We start from the raw sequence: 16,008 nt of genomic DNA, 5'->3' as shown, positions 1-16,008 counted from the left end.
TCCAGCTCCCTCTGGACGGATCCCTTCCCTCTAGGGTGCCAGCCACCCCGCACAGCCTGGGGTCACCTGCACACCCCGCTGCACGCCCCGCAGCACGCCCCGCACCAGACCCGCACCAGACCTCGCAGCACACCTCGCTGCACGCCCCGCAGCACGCCCCGCACCAGACCCGCTCCCGGCCGCTCCTCCCGCTCCTCCCGCCCCTGCGCGGGGCCCTGACGGCGCCGCGCGCACGCGCAGCGGGTCGGCCCGGCGGGTCCGCCCGGCGGCCTGAGGCGCCCGCCCCGTCCCGCGCTGCTCCGCTCCCTCCGTCCCCGCCATGTACGGGCCGCTGGAGCCCGGCGGCCCCCGGGCCGCGGCCCCGCCGCGGGACTTCGGCGGCATCATCCAGACCTGCAGCGCCAACGTGCAGCGCATCGCGCAGTGCAGTGAGTGCGCCCGGGCGGGCCCGGCGGGGCGGGGGGAGCTGTGCTCGGGATCCCGCGGGACCCCCCGCTCCGGCCCAGCCTCCAGGAGCGGCGCCGGGCGGCGGTGCCGGCCAGGGCGGCCCGGGGGGGCCCGGCCCGGCCCGGCGGGAGCGCGGCCGGTGCTGGCGGAGCCGGCTCCGTGCGCTGCCCTGGGCGCCCGGTGCCGCTGGCGGGGCCGGCCGCGCGCTCCTGCTGCTTGGGCGCAGCATCGGCGTCACTGTGAGCGGGCTGTGCTCTTCCCGGCGGAGCTGGGCCCCTCTGCGCCCCGGCACGAGGGGCTCTTGCCTGGCTCCCGGCTGGGCAGCCCCCGGGGAGCGCGGGGGTCCCCCCGGCGCGGGCCTCTGGCACAGGCCCTGGAAGGCCGCTGGCAGGGCCTGCGGGGCGCTGCGCGGGGCGGTGGGTGGCGATGCAGGGTCCGTGGTCGTTAGAGAAGGTTACTGTAAGCTAACCGTGGAAATCCCGGTGTTGGTTGTTGAGATACTGCTTACTAAAGGAGTCTCTTCTGGACAGTCTTTGGTGTGTTGCCTTCCTAAAGATGCTGCCTCTGCTAAAAAAGGCGTTCAGTGCCCAAGCACCCGTGCAGTTTTCAGAGGCAAGGCCAGTTGAACGTGTTGGTTCCTCTGAAACTTGGTGACTTCTCTAAGCCCGATACACAAAGTCATTAATATTTCTGAAGGTGCTTTGCTTTTGCTCAGTCACGTTCATTTCCTTTTGGTATAGGCATGGCTGCTAGTTGAGTTCCTTTTAAGTTGACCAAATAACATGGGTTTTCTGGGTTTTGCCTTTTTTTACACTCCCCTCCCTTCCATGGGATGTCTCCCTGGGAGCCTCCCCTTCTGAGCAGTTCAGCTTCACTTTCCCATAGGACACACTTCAAGTGAAACAAATAGCCTTACATTATTTATCAAGGTGGGTGGGAACATACAGACCTTGTGACTTAATGTTATGGTAATTCACTTTATTGCAAATTTTATAAAAACTTTCCATTCAAGGAGAAGAGATATATTGGAGCCTTAAGCCTGTCTTCATTTCTCCTTTCATTCCTTACAGGGAAAACAGCAAGCAAACAGTGGATGCAGCTGACTATTAATCAGTCCTTTTGGGAACTCTACAGAGTTAGCATTTCACATAAAATGTACTAAAAACTGGTGACCTGAGCTGGCAAAACTGTTGCTTTACATAAGCATTTAGAGCAGAGACTGAAATGGTTTAAGCTATCTTAAGTGTTAATATTATGTGGCAGGCTTTATAGCCAAAAATTGAAAGGGTTTGGAAGCTGTTGGCAGAGGGAGCTCACTCTGTGTTGATGCATGTACCCTCTATCCAAAGAATAAAGCTAGAGAGCTCCATCCCCTTCCTTTGGCCTCCCAGACACTTTGCTCTCGTTCTGTGCAGACTGTGCAGCTGTGGGCTGAAACAAGCTAAGCACAGCCAGCCACCCAGCACAGCAAAGTGCTGCACCTGGCTCAGACCAGGACAAAAAGCACATCACCTGGTGTGGAAATGGGGCTTGTGCAGCAATCTCCTCTAACAGAGAGAAAAAAAAATAAATCACAGAATATCTAGATGTTATATACAAATATTTGTACAAACGCCATTTGCAGAGTTGGTGATGCCCACACACAGAGTACAGTCCATTGGTGTAGAGCCATTTGTCAGTTTACCTTGACTGTGAACGTTTCTGACCTTCCTGACAGCTGTGAGCTAACAGGAGTCTAGAATTCTCAGCGAGAATACCCTGGCTGGATGCAAAAGCTGGAAGACTTGCCTAATTACTGATTACATCCTATTCCAGCCTTTGCTGAGCTGCTGTTGTTTGAAGCCATCAGACATCACTTTAAAAGAAGTGGCTATCATAGGAACCTGATGTTCCTTCAGCAACACATTTAATCAACTGAAGTGGCTTGCTCCAAGCTGGAAGTGGAAATTCCAATAGTAGTATGTCACTGAATTGGGAGTAGCTCCCACTGAACTCATCAGCCTTGTCAGCTCAATTCAGCCACCTGTAGAATTGTGTTAAGTTGATCCTCTCTTGGTTTTGCCTCTTTCAGCACTTGATGGGGTAGTGTGCCAGTTCATGATCAATTTGGGCAAATCAAACACTGTCCTACTGTTGAAAGTGGTGCACCCAGCATCTTTAGGAATGCTAAAAATTGTGCAGCTGCAGAATCAGGTGGATTAGCTTGTTGATCTGTCAAAAAAAACCTAAGGTAGTGGAGAGAGAAGATGGTCCTTGCTTTTCAGGTAGTGTAATGGTTTGATGATTCATTGTGTGGTTACATGATCACTAGTGCCTACACAAAGGAAACAGTGGAAAAGCGTAGGAGATAGGGGAGAAAGAGGTCCAGAATATCTCTCCTGGCTACAAGATGATTTCAAATTGAAGCAAGCTCACCATGAAGTGCACCACTGCTATCTGCTGTTCTTGAAGGACCCTGCCAGTGTTGCAAAAGGTTTGGGCTACCATGAGTAGAAAAATTCAGATTTTTAACTGACAGCAGCTCTTGGTTTTTCCTTTTCTGCTGTTTTTTGGAGGTTTGGGTTGTTGTTTTTTTCAACAGAGCACTAATAATTTAAGTAACTTTACAATACATAGAAGTGGCAACACAGTGTCATAAAGTTGTCCTGCAGCAGTAATAGCTTAAAATACAGAAATAGCAAGGCTGGTAGAAACAAACAGAAGGGTTGAGGAAGAGGAGTGCACAAGCTTTTAGCTCTTCAGACTTGTCTTCAGAGACATAGGCCTCACTATCACTTTTTTACCTGAAAGTTAGTCTGTTAGACTGGATCATGTCTACATGGGGATGTTTAAAACACACCTTGCATTTAAAACAAAGAATGTAAGTGTCGTCTTGCAGCTTAAGTGAAACTTTGAGCATTCCTTTGGGGAATGCTAGCAGAATACATTCAAGAAGGAATAAAATAATCTAGAACTTGTCTTACTGACTATCTTGTGATCTCTGTATCTTCAGCTGCCCAAATAAAGAATTTGATGAGCCAGCTGGGAACAAAGCAGGATTCCAGCAAGCTTCAGGAGAACTTGTGAGTAATTGAGCTAAAGTTTATGTAGGTTATTTCATTTCTGTCTGTGTGCTTAAAGGGACTGAGTTACTTGGTGTGAGATGTTTTACTAGATACATTTAATACAGTCCTAAAGACCAACAGTGTGTTGGCTGTGTAAAGTAGTTTGCTTGAAGAAATTAAGATGTTTCTGCAGGACCCTGGAGAAGCCATTCAAAACTGTGGGATAGGAATGTTTAGGAACAGGGGTGGTTTATTTAAAAAGGTTAGTAGTACATCACCTGTGCATTAACTGTACTCTGAGGAGTATCTGTAGTAGCTTCACTTGTATTTTAGAAGAAATTAATGTAGCACTTCATCCTTACATGAGAGCAATAAGGAGAAATAGCAAGGAAGACCCATAGTTGATGAAAAAGTAGCTTGTAGTACAAATAGATTTAGGCACTTGAAAGATTAGCAATGTTATGTGCTACATGTCATTGCAGAATATACCAGTGAGACAGTATAGAAGACATTTAAACAGGCATAGTCCAAGCAGAGTCCTAGAGAGACTGCACAGGGTGTCTGTATATCTGTGCATATTTTACGAACTTTTAAAGAATACATAGCAAGTTATGGGAAGAAAGATTTCTGGAGTTAAAAAAGAAAACTTGAAAGTAAACTCTTCCTTTATGGCTTCATGTGACTGTACCTTGAACCGCTAATTATGCACCATCCCTGCTTTTTATAATTGCTGGGTTTTTTATAAGTTCATATCTTGGGATGACAGCTACATTCACTACATGTGAAGGATGAGATCAGAGCCCCTTTGGGAGAGAAAGGAATTTGTTTGCCTGAGCTGCTCAGCTGACTTGATCTGTATTTCATTGGTGGATTAAAGAACTAATCGCTGGTGACCAAACAAATGTCTTTCCATTTAATTTCATTGTAGAAATGACCATCCTCTTGAAGGTTCCAGTGGTTGCACTCCACAAATTGTCAGCTGCCATACAAATTTAAAACAAAAATGCATGGGTGGTTTATTCAGCTCATGGATTGCAGGTCAACTCACACAGTAATGCAGCCTGAATACTTTGATGTGTGTACTTCTTGTGCTTAAGCATCTTGCATCCATTGAAAATGGGTTCTCGTTTTAGTGTTTGTATCTTCCTGATTTACACTATTAGTTTTTGTGCATATGGCTGCAAAATAAACTTGCAGTTCCATTCTCTGTGAATCACTAGCATTCATTCTGATAAACTGCATTTTTGATGTTCAAGGTGATGTCTTTAAGTTCAGTGTAACTGGTGTCTTTCTCTCTTGTGGTACTAATGAAGGTGCAGCTGCACTAGATCCATCGTAATTATAGCTTTGAATTGCAATGTTGTTGGAAAACATAAAGGCTCAAGGGAAAAGCTGGCATTTCCCTAAGTAGAAGCTGGATCCTTCCTCTCTCTGACCGTTAATTTTCACAAAAATATAAGAGCTGAATATTTCTGAGTCTCTGTACTTTTATCAAATGTACACTTAACCAGTGGAGTTGGTGGTTTTCAAGTGAACAGTTAGTTACTAATTGGTACCACAAGGAATTAACCCTACATGAGTGATTATGTTCATTGAAGAAAGCTGTCTCTGCCTTGAATTTCTCTCTCATGACATGGAGAATATCTTTTTAAAACTACTGTATTATACTAGTTAGCAGTGAGCACAGAACTACTTTGAACCTTTTTTTTTCAAATGTAGTCCATCAAAGTTGATGGTAAAAGCTAAAAGTACATCTCTGTTCTGTTAGGGTGAAAAAAAAAAGAAACCATAAAGATGTGTGATCTCAGAACTCCTACTTGGTCATTATTTTGGAAGCTGAAATGCTCAGAGACTGCTTTTTAGGTAGGAGTTGATGTAACTACTTTTGAACTTTTAATTTCAGACAACAGCTACAACATTCTGCAAACCGCCTTGCCAAAGAGACCAATGAGTATTTAAAGGAGCTGGGGTCTCTACCACTTCCTCTATCTGCTTCTGAACAGGTAGGCACATAAAATTTGTCTGAACCTATTTTTAAATCACTCCTTTCTTGAAACTAGCTTAGATCACAGCCTCACAAAGCTGGGGTTGCCACAGCTGAAGAGGCAGCAGCCTTTTGCGATGAAGGATGTTGGTGGAGTAGGGAAACACATTAAACTGGCTGCACACATGACACTGGGAAAACACTGTTTCCCAGGGGCAAACAGGTATAAAACTTCCTCGCTGAAAAATGAGAAGCCCTGAGTGTTTCGGGAGAGCAGTTCTGGTTTTCTGAGTAAATGTCTGAAAAACAGACTTGTTTATGAAGTGCTTGGTGATGCAAGGCAGTGTTTCAGGATCAGAACTCATAGCAAAGTGCACATCAGTATGAAATGTGATTGTGCCAAAAAGCTTTCCCTTGCATGTGATTTATTGGCCAGGAGTCAGGGAGAAGCTGAGTCTCCTTGCTGATATTTGAATTAAGCAAAATACAGTGATATTGGGACTTTATCATTTTGCCAAATAGTCTTTTGCCTTCCCCCTCCCTATGGGAAAGTCCTCTGCTGTTGGCATTTTCTTGCTCTTCTTTAAATCACTACTACAATACTGATATATATCTGCTTTTGTGATACTATTGTGGAATGGTCTGTGAATATGGGTCAGCAGATGTTGTCTTAGTCTAATTCTGTATTTAAAGGTTTCTGTGTAATTTTTAAGCATGGCTCCATTTTTGCCTGTTTGTTCAGCAAATATTTTTCAGTTAATCTCCCTCTGGTGAACAAAATCTTGTCACGTGCCTCGCTGAATGCAGCAGTGACTTTTGCAGCCTAGAGAGGCCTGTTGGAGCTGTCCAGTCAAAATTTGCAGGAGCTGGCATCCACATGCTGAAGATCTTTTGCAGAAGGCTTGTAGCTTCCAGATGGCTCACATGGAAGCTTCAGTGTATTGTGAGGCTGCTGGTGTGGCTTCTCATAGGGAAAAAACATTTTAAAAGTTCGACTTTTCTTCCCTTGAAATGGCTGTTGGATTGATACAAACTCCTTGAAGGATTACAGTACTGGAAAGCCTGCAGTTTGAGACAGCTGTTGGCAGTCTCTCTAAAGGAAAACATTAGCATTGACCACAGTATTAATGTATTTGGCACAAGTTTTTTCACAATGTCTTCTTTCCTATGACTGGGGTGTCTCAGCTCTCGAAGGAGACATTCTCTCGAGGCTAAATAAGTTGATACTGTAAAATGAGGATGGAAAGGAATATGCAACTAATGTATTTGGAAAAAAAGATAAACTGAGATGGTTATCAGGACTAAGGATATTGTCTGGTCAAATAACAGCAGGCCTCTATTGTGGCCTGGCTGGGAGAGACAGCTTATGAAGCTGGGTAATCAATTTTAGTTGTTAGTTCTGGAAATGTGGCTCTTCCTATGTTTGCAAGAAAGTTAAAGGGCTTGTCATGTCAGGACAAGAGAAAGTTAAGTACTACCAGGCTAGCTAAGTAGAGGAATGGAGAGTAAAGGTATTGTAGGTATCCAGAAGGTTTGTAATTAAATGTGGTAGATCACTGCAATGTGATATGAATTAAAGTAATGGTGTAGAAAACCTCTCTGCTTCAGACTTAAAACTGGGTTGAAATTAGAGAACCTTCTTGCACAAAGCTGTTTTGCAGGGAGTATGTTATGGAGCATTTGGTTTAATGAATTCAGGTGTGGTGGGCTCTTTGTTCTCTCCAGTATCCCAGAAAGCTGGTATGAAAAGATCACTGGAATGCAGTGTTCATTGCTGCTGTTACCATGATGGTTTCTTTGAGACTCTGACAGTTACGTTATTGGAAATATCTGGACACTTAACATGTTTTTTGTTTAAATTCTTCAGCGCCAGCAGAGGCTTCAGAAAGAACGTTTAATGAATGACTTCTCCACGGCCTTAAATAACTTCCAGGCAGTACAGAGGCGGGTGTCAGAGAAGGAAAAAGAGACTGTAGCAAGGGTGAGAGCTGGCTCCCGTATCTCTGTAAGTATTTATAGGAATTGTTTATTGATACAGTGAACTACAAGTCCTTTGACAGATCTTGTACTTGCCTATCAAATTCATAACTGTCTACTGACACGTTACTGAGTGCAGATGAGGCCTCAGCTGGTTTTGTAATTCCAGCTGTTGGAAGACACTCGTTTTCGTGTGCTGCTTGTCAGTGTTAGTAGAGGAGGGAAGGAATTCTGATAGTTGCAAGTGTTGTGGAGGATGGGATGGGGAGTCAAATGATAGTTAATAGCAAAGTATTGCAGACTGTTCTTTTCCCTTTCATCAGCCCTAGACCATAAAATTTAAGAGGTCATCAGCAAGCTTACCACACCTTAAATTACATCTTGAATCTCACACTAGGTTTTGTTATTTTATTATAGCTTCTGTCCTACTGATATCTCCAACATGTGTTCAAACTTTCTCCCTGTTATGTTTTGACTAAGCCCTGTGGCTACTAAGAATTCTTCATAAAAAGGCCAGTGAAAGTATTTTTCTCCCCTTGCCTTGAGGCTTTGTGTTAAGTCTGCATTCTTAATTTCTACAAGGTTGCAGTTGGATTGTGCTCTAAATTTTTTGCTACGTGTTGAGAAAGGAAGTAACAATGACAGCTGATCTGAGTAAATGCACTATCTGCTTTTGAACCCTCAGTTGCCTCGGATTTGCAGAGACAATCTGAATCTAAAAATTAAATAGAAAGATGAATCTAAATCTAATCTTCACGAACCTAAGCTAAATCAGAAAGTTGAAGTGACAGTGGCATCCTGAAAGTACTCTGGGCAATATATGCCTTTGTTTTCAAGATACTCCTGCTGATTTTGCAAGTGGTCCTGCTAGTCTGCAAGACTAATAACTTATTTATCTCTTCCAGGCTGATGAGCGGTTCAGAGAAGAACAGCTTGTTTCATTTGATAGGTAACAGCTTCTTGTACTCTTGATGTATAGTTTTGACTATGTGTAACTAAAGTTTTTGTGGTAAGAATGTTACTGTAACTTGGGCTAGGGTCTGCTAGCTGAATGCAAAGCAGAAAGATCTGAAATGCTAATATTACAGTTCTTGTAAAATGCAATATAAAAATTAACTGCACAGGACAGTATAGTATCCTCCTAAAATAGGTTGTGTGATCACTGCCCTGAGGGGAACAGGAGAGTCCCTGGTCTATGGCAGATGAAGCTCCTGGTTTTCTGGACTGTGAGCACAAACCAGACAGGCTTTCCCTCACTGTGACTCTTTCCACAAAGAGCTGTAAATTTATTTCATGGGTTTAGGTGTTCTCTAGCAGCCCCACTGGAGCTATTACAGGGTAGAGAATGAGGCTGCCTTAAATTGAGAAGTCCTGGACACTGACAAACTAATCCCAGAACATGCTAAACAAGACAGCATTACTGTCACCTGTCAGACAGTTCCTGCAGTAACAGTGGGCCTGCATAGCAGGTAGGTATGTAAAATGTTATATCAACTCTACAGTGCCAGTAGAGAGAATTCCAGAAGCATCTGTGATTACTGTGTTGGATTCTACTCTCTGTGTTTGAGAAAACTGGGAGGAAATCTGCTGACCCAATCTGTATAAATCCTTTAACTTTCTAAAGCAAAGGACCTAGGTTACACATCTCGTTTATACATTCTTCCTCTACAAGCTGCCCTTCATCTGGTCAGCTGTGTGGTGTACATCCCCTTTAGCCATGTGTTTCCACACCCTGAGTCAGGAATGAAACCCCCGGGTTGTTCAGTTATACAGGTGCTGTATTGAGTTTGAAGGCCTTGCTCACTAAAGCAAGGGCAGCCAGACAAGCAGCTGCTTGTGCAGGGGCTCTTAGCTTGGTGAGTGTAGCAGCAGCTGCTCCACATTTTAATTTGTTCTTGTGTCAGAAGCTTCTGCCTTAAATACCCTACTGTAATCTCAGAACTTAACTGCTGGGATGATCAGCTGTCTTTAACCTAGTCGTGTAGTTTATCTTCATTTCAATTGGCAATTTGAGACTTTAAAACTTACTAGTTAGTGTTGTTACTTAGTGTGTTACTTTCCAGCACACTTCCCTTTGTTGGGAAGGGGGGGCTGTTCATCTGGCAGAACTTCCCGTGCTGAAAATGCAGATGGCTTTGTGTTGTAGGCTCTGCCTTTACTAGAATTGATGTAACTTGTGCAGCAGTTACGAAGCTCATCAGGAGAGAGGTAGACTGGAATGTGGAGTTAATTGTTTCTTAACATCTCTTCTGGTGTGTGATTGAGTTTGAAGCTCATACTAGACTAATGGATTAAAATATTAAAACATTTTATTAATATTTCCAAATGCCAGGTAGCAAGTGAGAATCTTTGAATCCAGATGTCAGGTGTTCTTTTCTTCTGTTAATGTTGTGCTTACAGGCTGCGCTCTGTCAAAACTTTCACCCTCATTTCTCTATTTTTGGGAGATGGTGAGAGGGAAGGAGGGTACAGGTATTTATTAAAAAAAAAAAAAGCAGAACTGAAATAAGGAGGTTTCTTCTGTAATCTATTGATAACTCACACCCTAGAACAGACTATGCTATGCATGTAACTGCTTCCTAGTTTGTTCACTTTTCCTGATCTGTCCCTTTTTTCAATTGTTCCAATTTGTAACTGTTGTCACAAATCAGTGAAGAGCCAAGAACTTGAGTGTTGTTTCTGTAGGAAACTTTTCAACTTTAACTCACTGGCTTTTGGCTATAAATGGAATGTGGAAGTGCCTCTACTCAGAGAATTGTACTTTCTTTCCATCTCTTTCCAGTGGTGAAGATTGGAATCAGATGCAGGCTCAGGAGGATGACATGGCAATAACTGAACAAGACCTTCAGCTCCTTAAAGAACGAGAAACAGCAATCAGGCAATTAGAGGTGACCAGTAAATCCTGCAGAGTTAAAAATGCTGGGAGATAAATCAAAGAAGTTGTGTGGTGCTAACTATTTGGATGGGCTGAAGGTGAAGGAAGAGAGTTCCTAGCAGATAGGATTGATGCCAAGAGCAGTCTCTGTTCAGTTGAAGGAGACTAGGTATATTTTCCTTTGGTGTTGACTGGTAGTTCTTCAGAGATGGTAGGAGCAACACCTGTCACAGTGTTCATCTCAATTCCATACTGTGCTAATTGGTAGTATAATGAAACCAGTTTTGAGTAGCAGGAATATTGTAGGCTTTTGTGTTAATCCCAGGTTCCATCAACAGGGACATCAGGGCACCTCAGTCAGGGGATGATGGTATCTCTTCTGACACTTTGAGCAATGGTCAGAAGAGGTGTTATGAATGAGGATTAGAAAAATTGTAACCAATATTTGTTATAATGTGTCAAACTGTTGTCTTCAGGCAGATATTTTGGATGTCAATCAGATATTTAAGGATTTGGCAATGATGATTCATGACCAAGGAGATATGATTGGTAAGTGTGTTTGGATAATAGGAAGTTTCTTTTTAGTTAATTTACCTTTTTTTTTTTTTTTTGGCCTACAAATATTACATTTTCTAGTGTTTTGTGTAAAAAAGCATTGTATTTCTGATCATTCTTTTAACACTGAAGCTGTGACATATTTTACAATGAGTTCTCTTCTTTTTCTATAGATAGCATAGAGGCAAATGTGGAAAGTGCAGAAGTCCATGTGGAAAGAGCCAGTGAGCAGTTACAGAGAGCTGCCTATCATCAGGTAAATTCAGTTTCCTTGCATTATTGTCAATGTGCAATTGAGCAATAATGGAACAGGCATAACAAGACACATACTGAGGACTGCAACACACCAAAGAAGCCATTAAAAACTGCTTGTGCAAATTGGCACTCAGTTAAAATTATGCTGCAAGGAACAGATAAAGCACTTGAGTCAAAAATGGTATTGAAATTACCCTTCTACTTCAGAGGACACATAGTCAACCTGTTCCTTCATGTCAGTGTGCTCAGCAAGCTTAAGTGTTGAGCTGTCTTTAGCTGCCCTTCTCAGGAGTTAGCAAAACAGTCACACGGGAACAAATTTTTATGTTGTATCCATCTTACAAACATCAGCCAAGACACTGACGTGCGGAAATCCTTGCCCAAACTTGGGAAACTTCTGGTGACTGGGATTTGCAGCACCCTTCTTTCTCACTGCTGAATTTCTGTCCCTAAGTCTGTCCTCCCTGTGCCCTCAGATCTCTGCTGCTTTAGTCTCCTTTATGTATGATACTGGATGTTTTCTGTAAGTTCTTTCATCATTATCCCTGTAGGTTCAGGTTCTGTGAGGGAACAAGGGTTCTGCTTCAGTCAGTCCCACAGAGAGATTCACTGCTGGGACTTTGGCTTCCGCACAAGATAAAATAGTGGATTCTTCCAAGCTGTGAAGTGGGGAGGTACTAGAAATCAATAAAACTCCAGTGCAGGGGAGGGAAAGTATCTTTTAGTATCTCACAGTATTTAATAGTATTCTCTCTCTCCTCATGGCTACCTTTATAAAGTTTTGAGGTTTTATATAAATCTGAGTTTGGGAGCTATTGGACATGTATTGGATCTGGTTTTCTGGATGGCGAAGGAAGTGGTTATCTTTAACTGTCCTCATATTCTGAGATACTAAGTTAAAAATACTTGCTGTATATGGACAGACTGTAGTTGCCTATGATGGATAAAGTGATCAAAGCAGTAAAATCAAAGTACAGTAACTATATTAAATCATTTAAACTGCAGAAATGCAATAGTATTTCTACACCAAATCGTCGTGGCCAAGGAGAGATTGTATTGGAGAGCTGCTTGGCTGTTTTACTGGTCTTACCTGGAAAATCTAAATAGCTAGAAATGTTGGGCTTTCGTTTGAAGCCATGGTGTTGTCCCTTTAGGATGAAAAGCATCTGGTAGGTGTGGTCAAGTTGAAGTAAAGCTTATGTTTTCCTTACGGGAAGCAAAATGTTCCACGTTTTGACATAACTGCGTCTCTTAGACCAATGTCCTCCTAAAACTACAAATGTTTGTCTGTAGTATCATGCAAGCTGCATGATACTACATATAAGGAACATATAAAAATGTTCAGACTACACCGGTTACTTCTCTTGAATGAGTATGGGTATGAAGTGCTCTAGTTTGCCAAATATAGGCTTGTTCTGTCCTCTTGTCATCTGTTCCTGATGCCAGTGGCTTTTTTTTTCTTCTTTTATTAGAAGAAATCCCGTAAGAAGATCTGTATCCTGATTATTGGTCTCGCTGTGGCTTCTATAATCCTAGGACTCTTTATCTGGAAGTCTTCACATGGAACCTAGTTTTATTGCTGAGATTTTGTTTCCCTCAGAGCAAACTGGCTGACTAGTCTCGGAAATTAATTGACCACCGTGAGAGAGCACAAGCTGGAACTACTTCTAGTAATAGATATTAGCATCTAATGTGCAGATAAATAGTACTGAAATTAGTGAACCATGGAGACAGTATTTATGAGTTTATATACAAATGATATTGTTTTATGTAACTAAAATCTTGTGGTTTTGCTTTCTGTAATGTATTATTCCTTCTCCCAACTGTATGCTGAAGTCTGATCAATAATTGGAGATGTCTTGTTTTTGACAAGTGGCACAACTTAACATTTTATATGTCTAAGTAACTATGTTGGACTGGAATAAGAACGACATTCAAAGAGGGCACAAGGCTGATTCACATTACCTTAATCCAGTAGTTTCTAAAGTCTCCACTATCTGCCTCCTGGTTTTATTAGTCTCCAAGTGACTGAGGTTCTAGATTCTCTTGAAGAGAAAGATGTTACAGATTTGAATGGCAAGAAGTAGGCATGGATCATAGTTGGAACCACTGCGTGCTGGTCAGTTCAGCCTTGAGGCTTGTAACTGCATTGTTTAAATTTTTGAGCGTGGTTGTGGTTGTTTTTTTCCAAAATGCAGCATTTGAGGACAGGATGTTTTGACTTATAATCTAACAATTCACCTTCCTTGGAGAAACTAGCTGGTGGTTCATTATTGGACAAATAAATCTATTCTGATGCTGACTCTCAAGCACTAGAAATAAATGTTTAGCTGCTCACTCGTAGTTGTTTTTAGAAGATTCCAGGGAGAAAATCACACAAAGAAGAGGAAGGAGGGCACTTAAGTTTACAAGCTAGCAGGATAGATACTAGCTGGAATCTTGCTTCTGAAGAAGTACTCTTGAAGCTCACTTGTAGTGTATTAGTAAGTATTATGTGTGGCTTGTGAACATCTGGTATTTTCATTCTTTTATGAAGCAAAAAGTGCAGAAACTGACCGAGTGAAGTGCTAGATTTTTCAAACACAGAATGTGTGTGCAAATGAAAAAGATCACTGGTTCCAACTGTCTTGCTAGTAGAGCTGGACAGAAGGTATCAGCCTCTCCCTGCTTCAATGTAGCTCTGAACTGGCATGCACTGAGGGAACAGTAATCTGCCCAAAGCCAAACAGAGTGTGGTGAATGCAGCATACTGACCCATTTTGTATTTAATCCTTATTCCATGTCTCCTCTATAGAAAAGTAAATGTGAAAGCTGGGAAGGGAGTGTGTTCTCCCAATTGCACAGTGGTTTGCACTATTGCGCCATCATTCCATCTAACAACCCTCAATAAACACTTTTAAAAGCCTCTGTCAGAGCTTCTTTCTCTTTGCAGTTTAGACATTAGCACAGGAAATGTTTGCAGTTCCTTCTGTAAACAGGACAGAAGACTTTATATCAGCATTGGCAGTGCTTCTTCCAGCTTTAGTTCTGTGGTCCCTGATTCTTAAGAATGGAACTAGCTGAAAACACTGAATTACTTTCACATGGATATAGGCAAAACTCCTGTGCAGAGCCCTGGAGAACAGCTCATCACAGGAGAATGGATCTGATGCCCCAGGACAGTGTAGGGTCAACTCTGATCAGCTATTTGTTGATAGAACTTCAAGTCTGCATGCTAAAGTCTGGGAAGGGAACTGTGTGCACTGTCTGCTTCAGTATCTTCTCCATAGGAAAATGAAAGCACTTTCCTCATCCCCATGCTTCAGTGAGCCTGGGTACATTATGTGTGGGATCCATCCTTACTCTAGTCTTAGTCCTCTAAAAACTGGAGTTGAGAACACCAGTCCAGCTGGCTGGACTGGAGGTTGCTGTAGTTGCTGGACTCCTTCCTCCTCTATCTTTATTTACATCGTTGAACTTCATGGTGGAGCTGCAGCAGGAACTGTTTTTAACAGCAGTCCTGACTGATGTTCCCGAGTGTGAAAATCACCATCGGAAACGCTCCTCGCTGTTGCTGCAGGATTCTGGCACTAAGCGCTCCGGGCTCTTAGATGTGTTTCCTACCACTCTGGGAGATGCTGGAAACGTTCTGGGAAGCCTGGCGCTGGCGGGACAGGCAGGGCCAGGATTCCTCTGCTTGTGCCGCCTCTCGCTCCCTGTTCCTGCAGCGCCCGGGGAGCTCCCGGGGGAGCTGCGCCCGGCTGGGCTGACGCTGGAGAAACGTGCTTTTCCTTCGTAGCAGCTCAACCAGCTGCACTTGTAACGAAGCCCTTGCCGTGTTACCTGCTGCCTGCCTGGGGCTGCTGCTCTCTGAGATGTTCAGGCGCTAAAACACTGGCTAAGACTGGGGGCTGTTGGCAGAGGTCGGACCCGGGTCGTTCCCCTGCCGTTTCACTTCATTTCACCGACCCTCCTCGCCGGCCGCTTCCCCCTCCCGCAGCGGCGGCCGGCGGGGCCCGAGGGGGCGGGGAGACGGACGGGACAGGGGGTTCGGCAGGGACGGGGGGTTCGGCAGGGACGGGGGCTCGGCAGGGACGGGGGGTTCGGCAGGCACAGGGTTCGGCAGAGACGGGGGGTTCGGCAGGGACGGGGCTCGGCAGGGACAGGGTTCGGCAGGGACGGGGCTCGGCAGGGACAGGGGGTTCGGCAGGGACGGGGCTCGGCAGGGACGGGGGGTTCGGCAGGGACGGGGCTCGGCAGGGACGGGGGCTCGGCAGGGACGGGGGGTTCGGCAGGGACGGGGCTCGGCAGGGACAGGGCTCGGCAGGGACGGGGCTCGGCAGGGACGGGGCTCGGCAGGGACGGGGCTCGGCAGGGACAGGGTTCGGCAGGGACGGGGCTCGGCAGGGACGGGGCTCGGCAGGGACGGGGGGTTCGGCAGGGACGGGGCTCGGCAGGGACGGGGGGTTCGGCAGGGACGGGGCTCGGCAGGGACAGGGCTCGGCAGGGACGGGGCTCGGCAGGGACGGGGCTCGGCAGGGACGGGGCTCGGCAGGGACAGGGTTCGGCAGGGACGGGGCTCGGCAGGGACGGGGCTCGGCAGGGACGGGGCTCGGCAGGGACAGGGTTCGGCAGGGACGGGGCTCGGCAGGGACAGGGCTCGGCAGGGACGGGGGGTTCGGCAGGCACAGGGCTCGGCAGGGACGGGGCTCGGCAGGGACGGGGGGTTCGGCAGGCACAGGGTTCGGCAGGGACAGGGCTCGGCAGGGACACGGACGCGGGCTCCGGCGCAGACGGGACCGCGGGTCCGGCCGGCGGTTCCGTGACTCGGGTCACGTGGCTCACGCCCCGCGCGGGGCACGCCGGGACCGCCCCGCCTGCCGGGCCGCCTG

General features: G+C 45.3%; 1 protein-coding gene across 1 annotated transcript; it reads left to right on the top strand.

The window, feature by feature from the left end:
• The first annotated feature begins 249 nt into the window (after positions 1-249).
• Positions 250-14,044, top strand: STX12 (syntaxin 12). The gene is made up of 9 exons (XM_051638177.1): positions 250-428; positions 3,440-3,509; positions 5,395-5,494; positions 7,343-7,480; positions 8,358-8,401; positions 10,235-10,340; positions 10,804-10,876; positions 11,056-11,138; positions 12,610-14,044. Exons 1-9 carry the CDS (start codon positions 320-322, stop codon positions 12,706-12,708), a joined length of 822 nt encoding a protein of 273 aa, XP_051494137.1. The 5' UTR covers positions 250-319; the 3' UTR covers positions 12,709-14,044.
• Positions 14,045-16,008: the final 1,964 nt, after the last annotated feature.

The sequence above is a fragment of the Apus apus genome, chromosome 21 (genome assembly GCF_020740795.1).
Source record: "Apus apus isolate bApuApu2 chromosome 21, bApuApu2.pri.cur, whole genome shotgun sequence".
NCBI lineage: Eukaryota > Metazoa > Chordata > Aves > Apodiformes > Apodidae > Apus > Apus apus.
The sequence above is the reverse complement of the archived record's forward strand: the minus strand, read 5'-3'. Positions and strand labels throughout refer to the sequence as shown.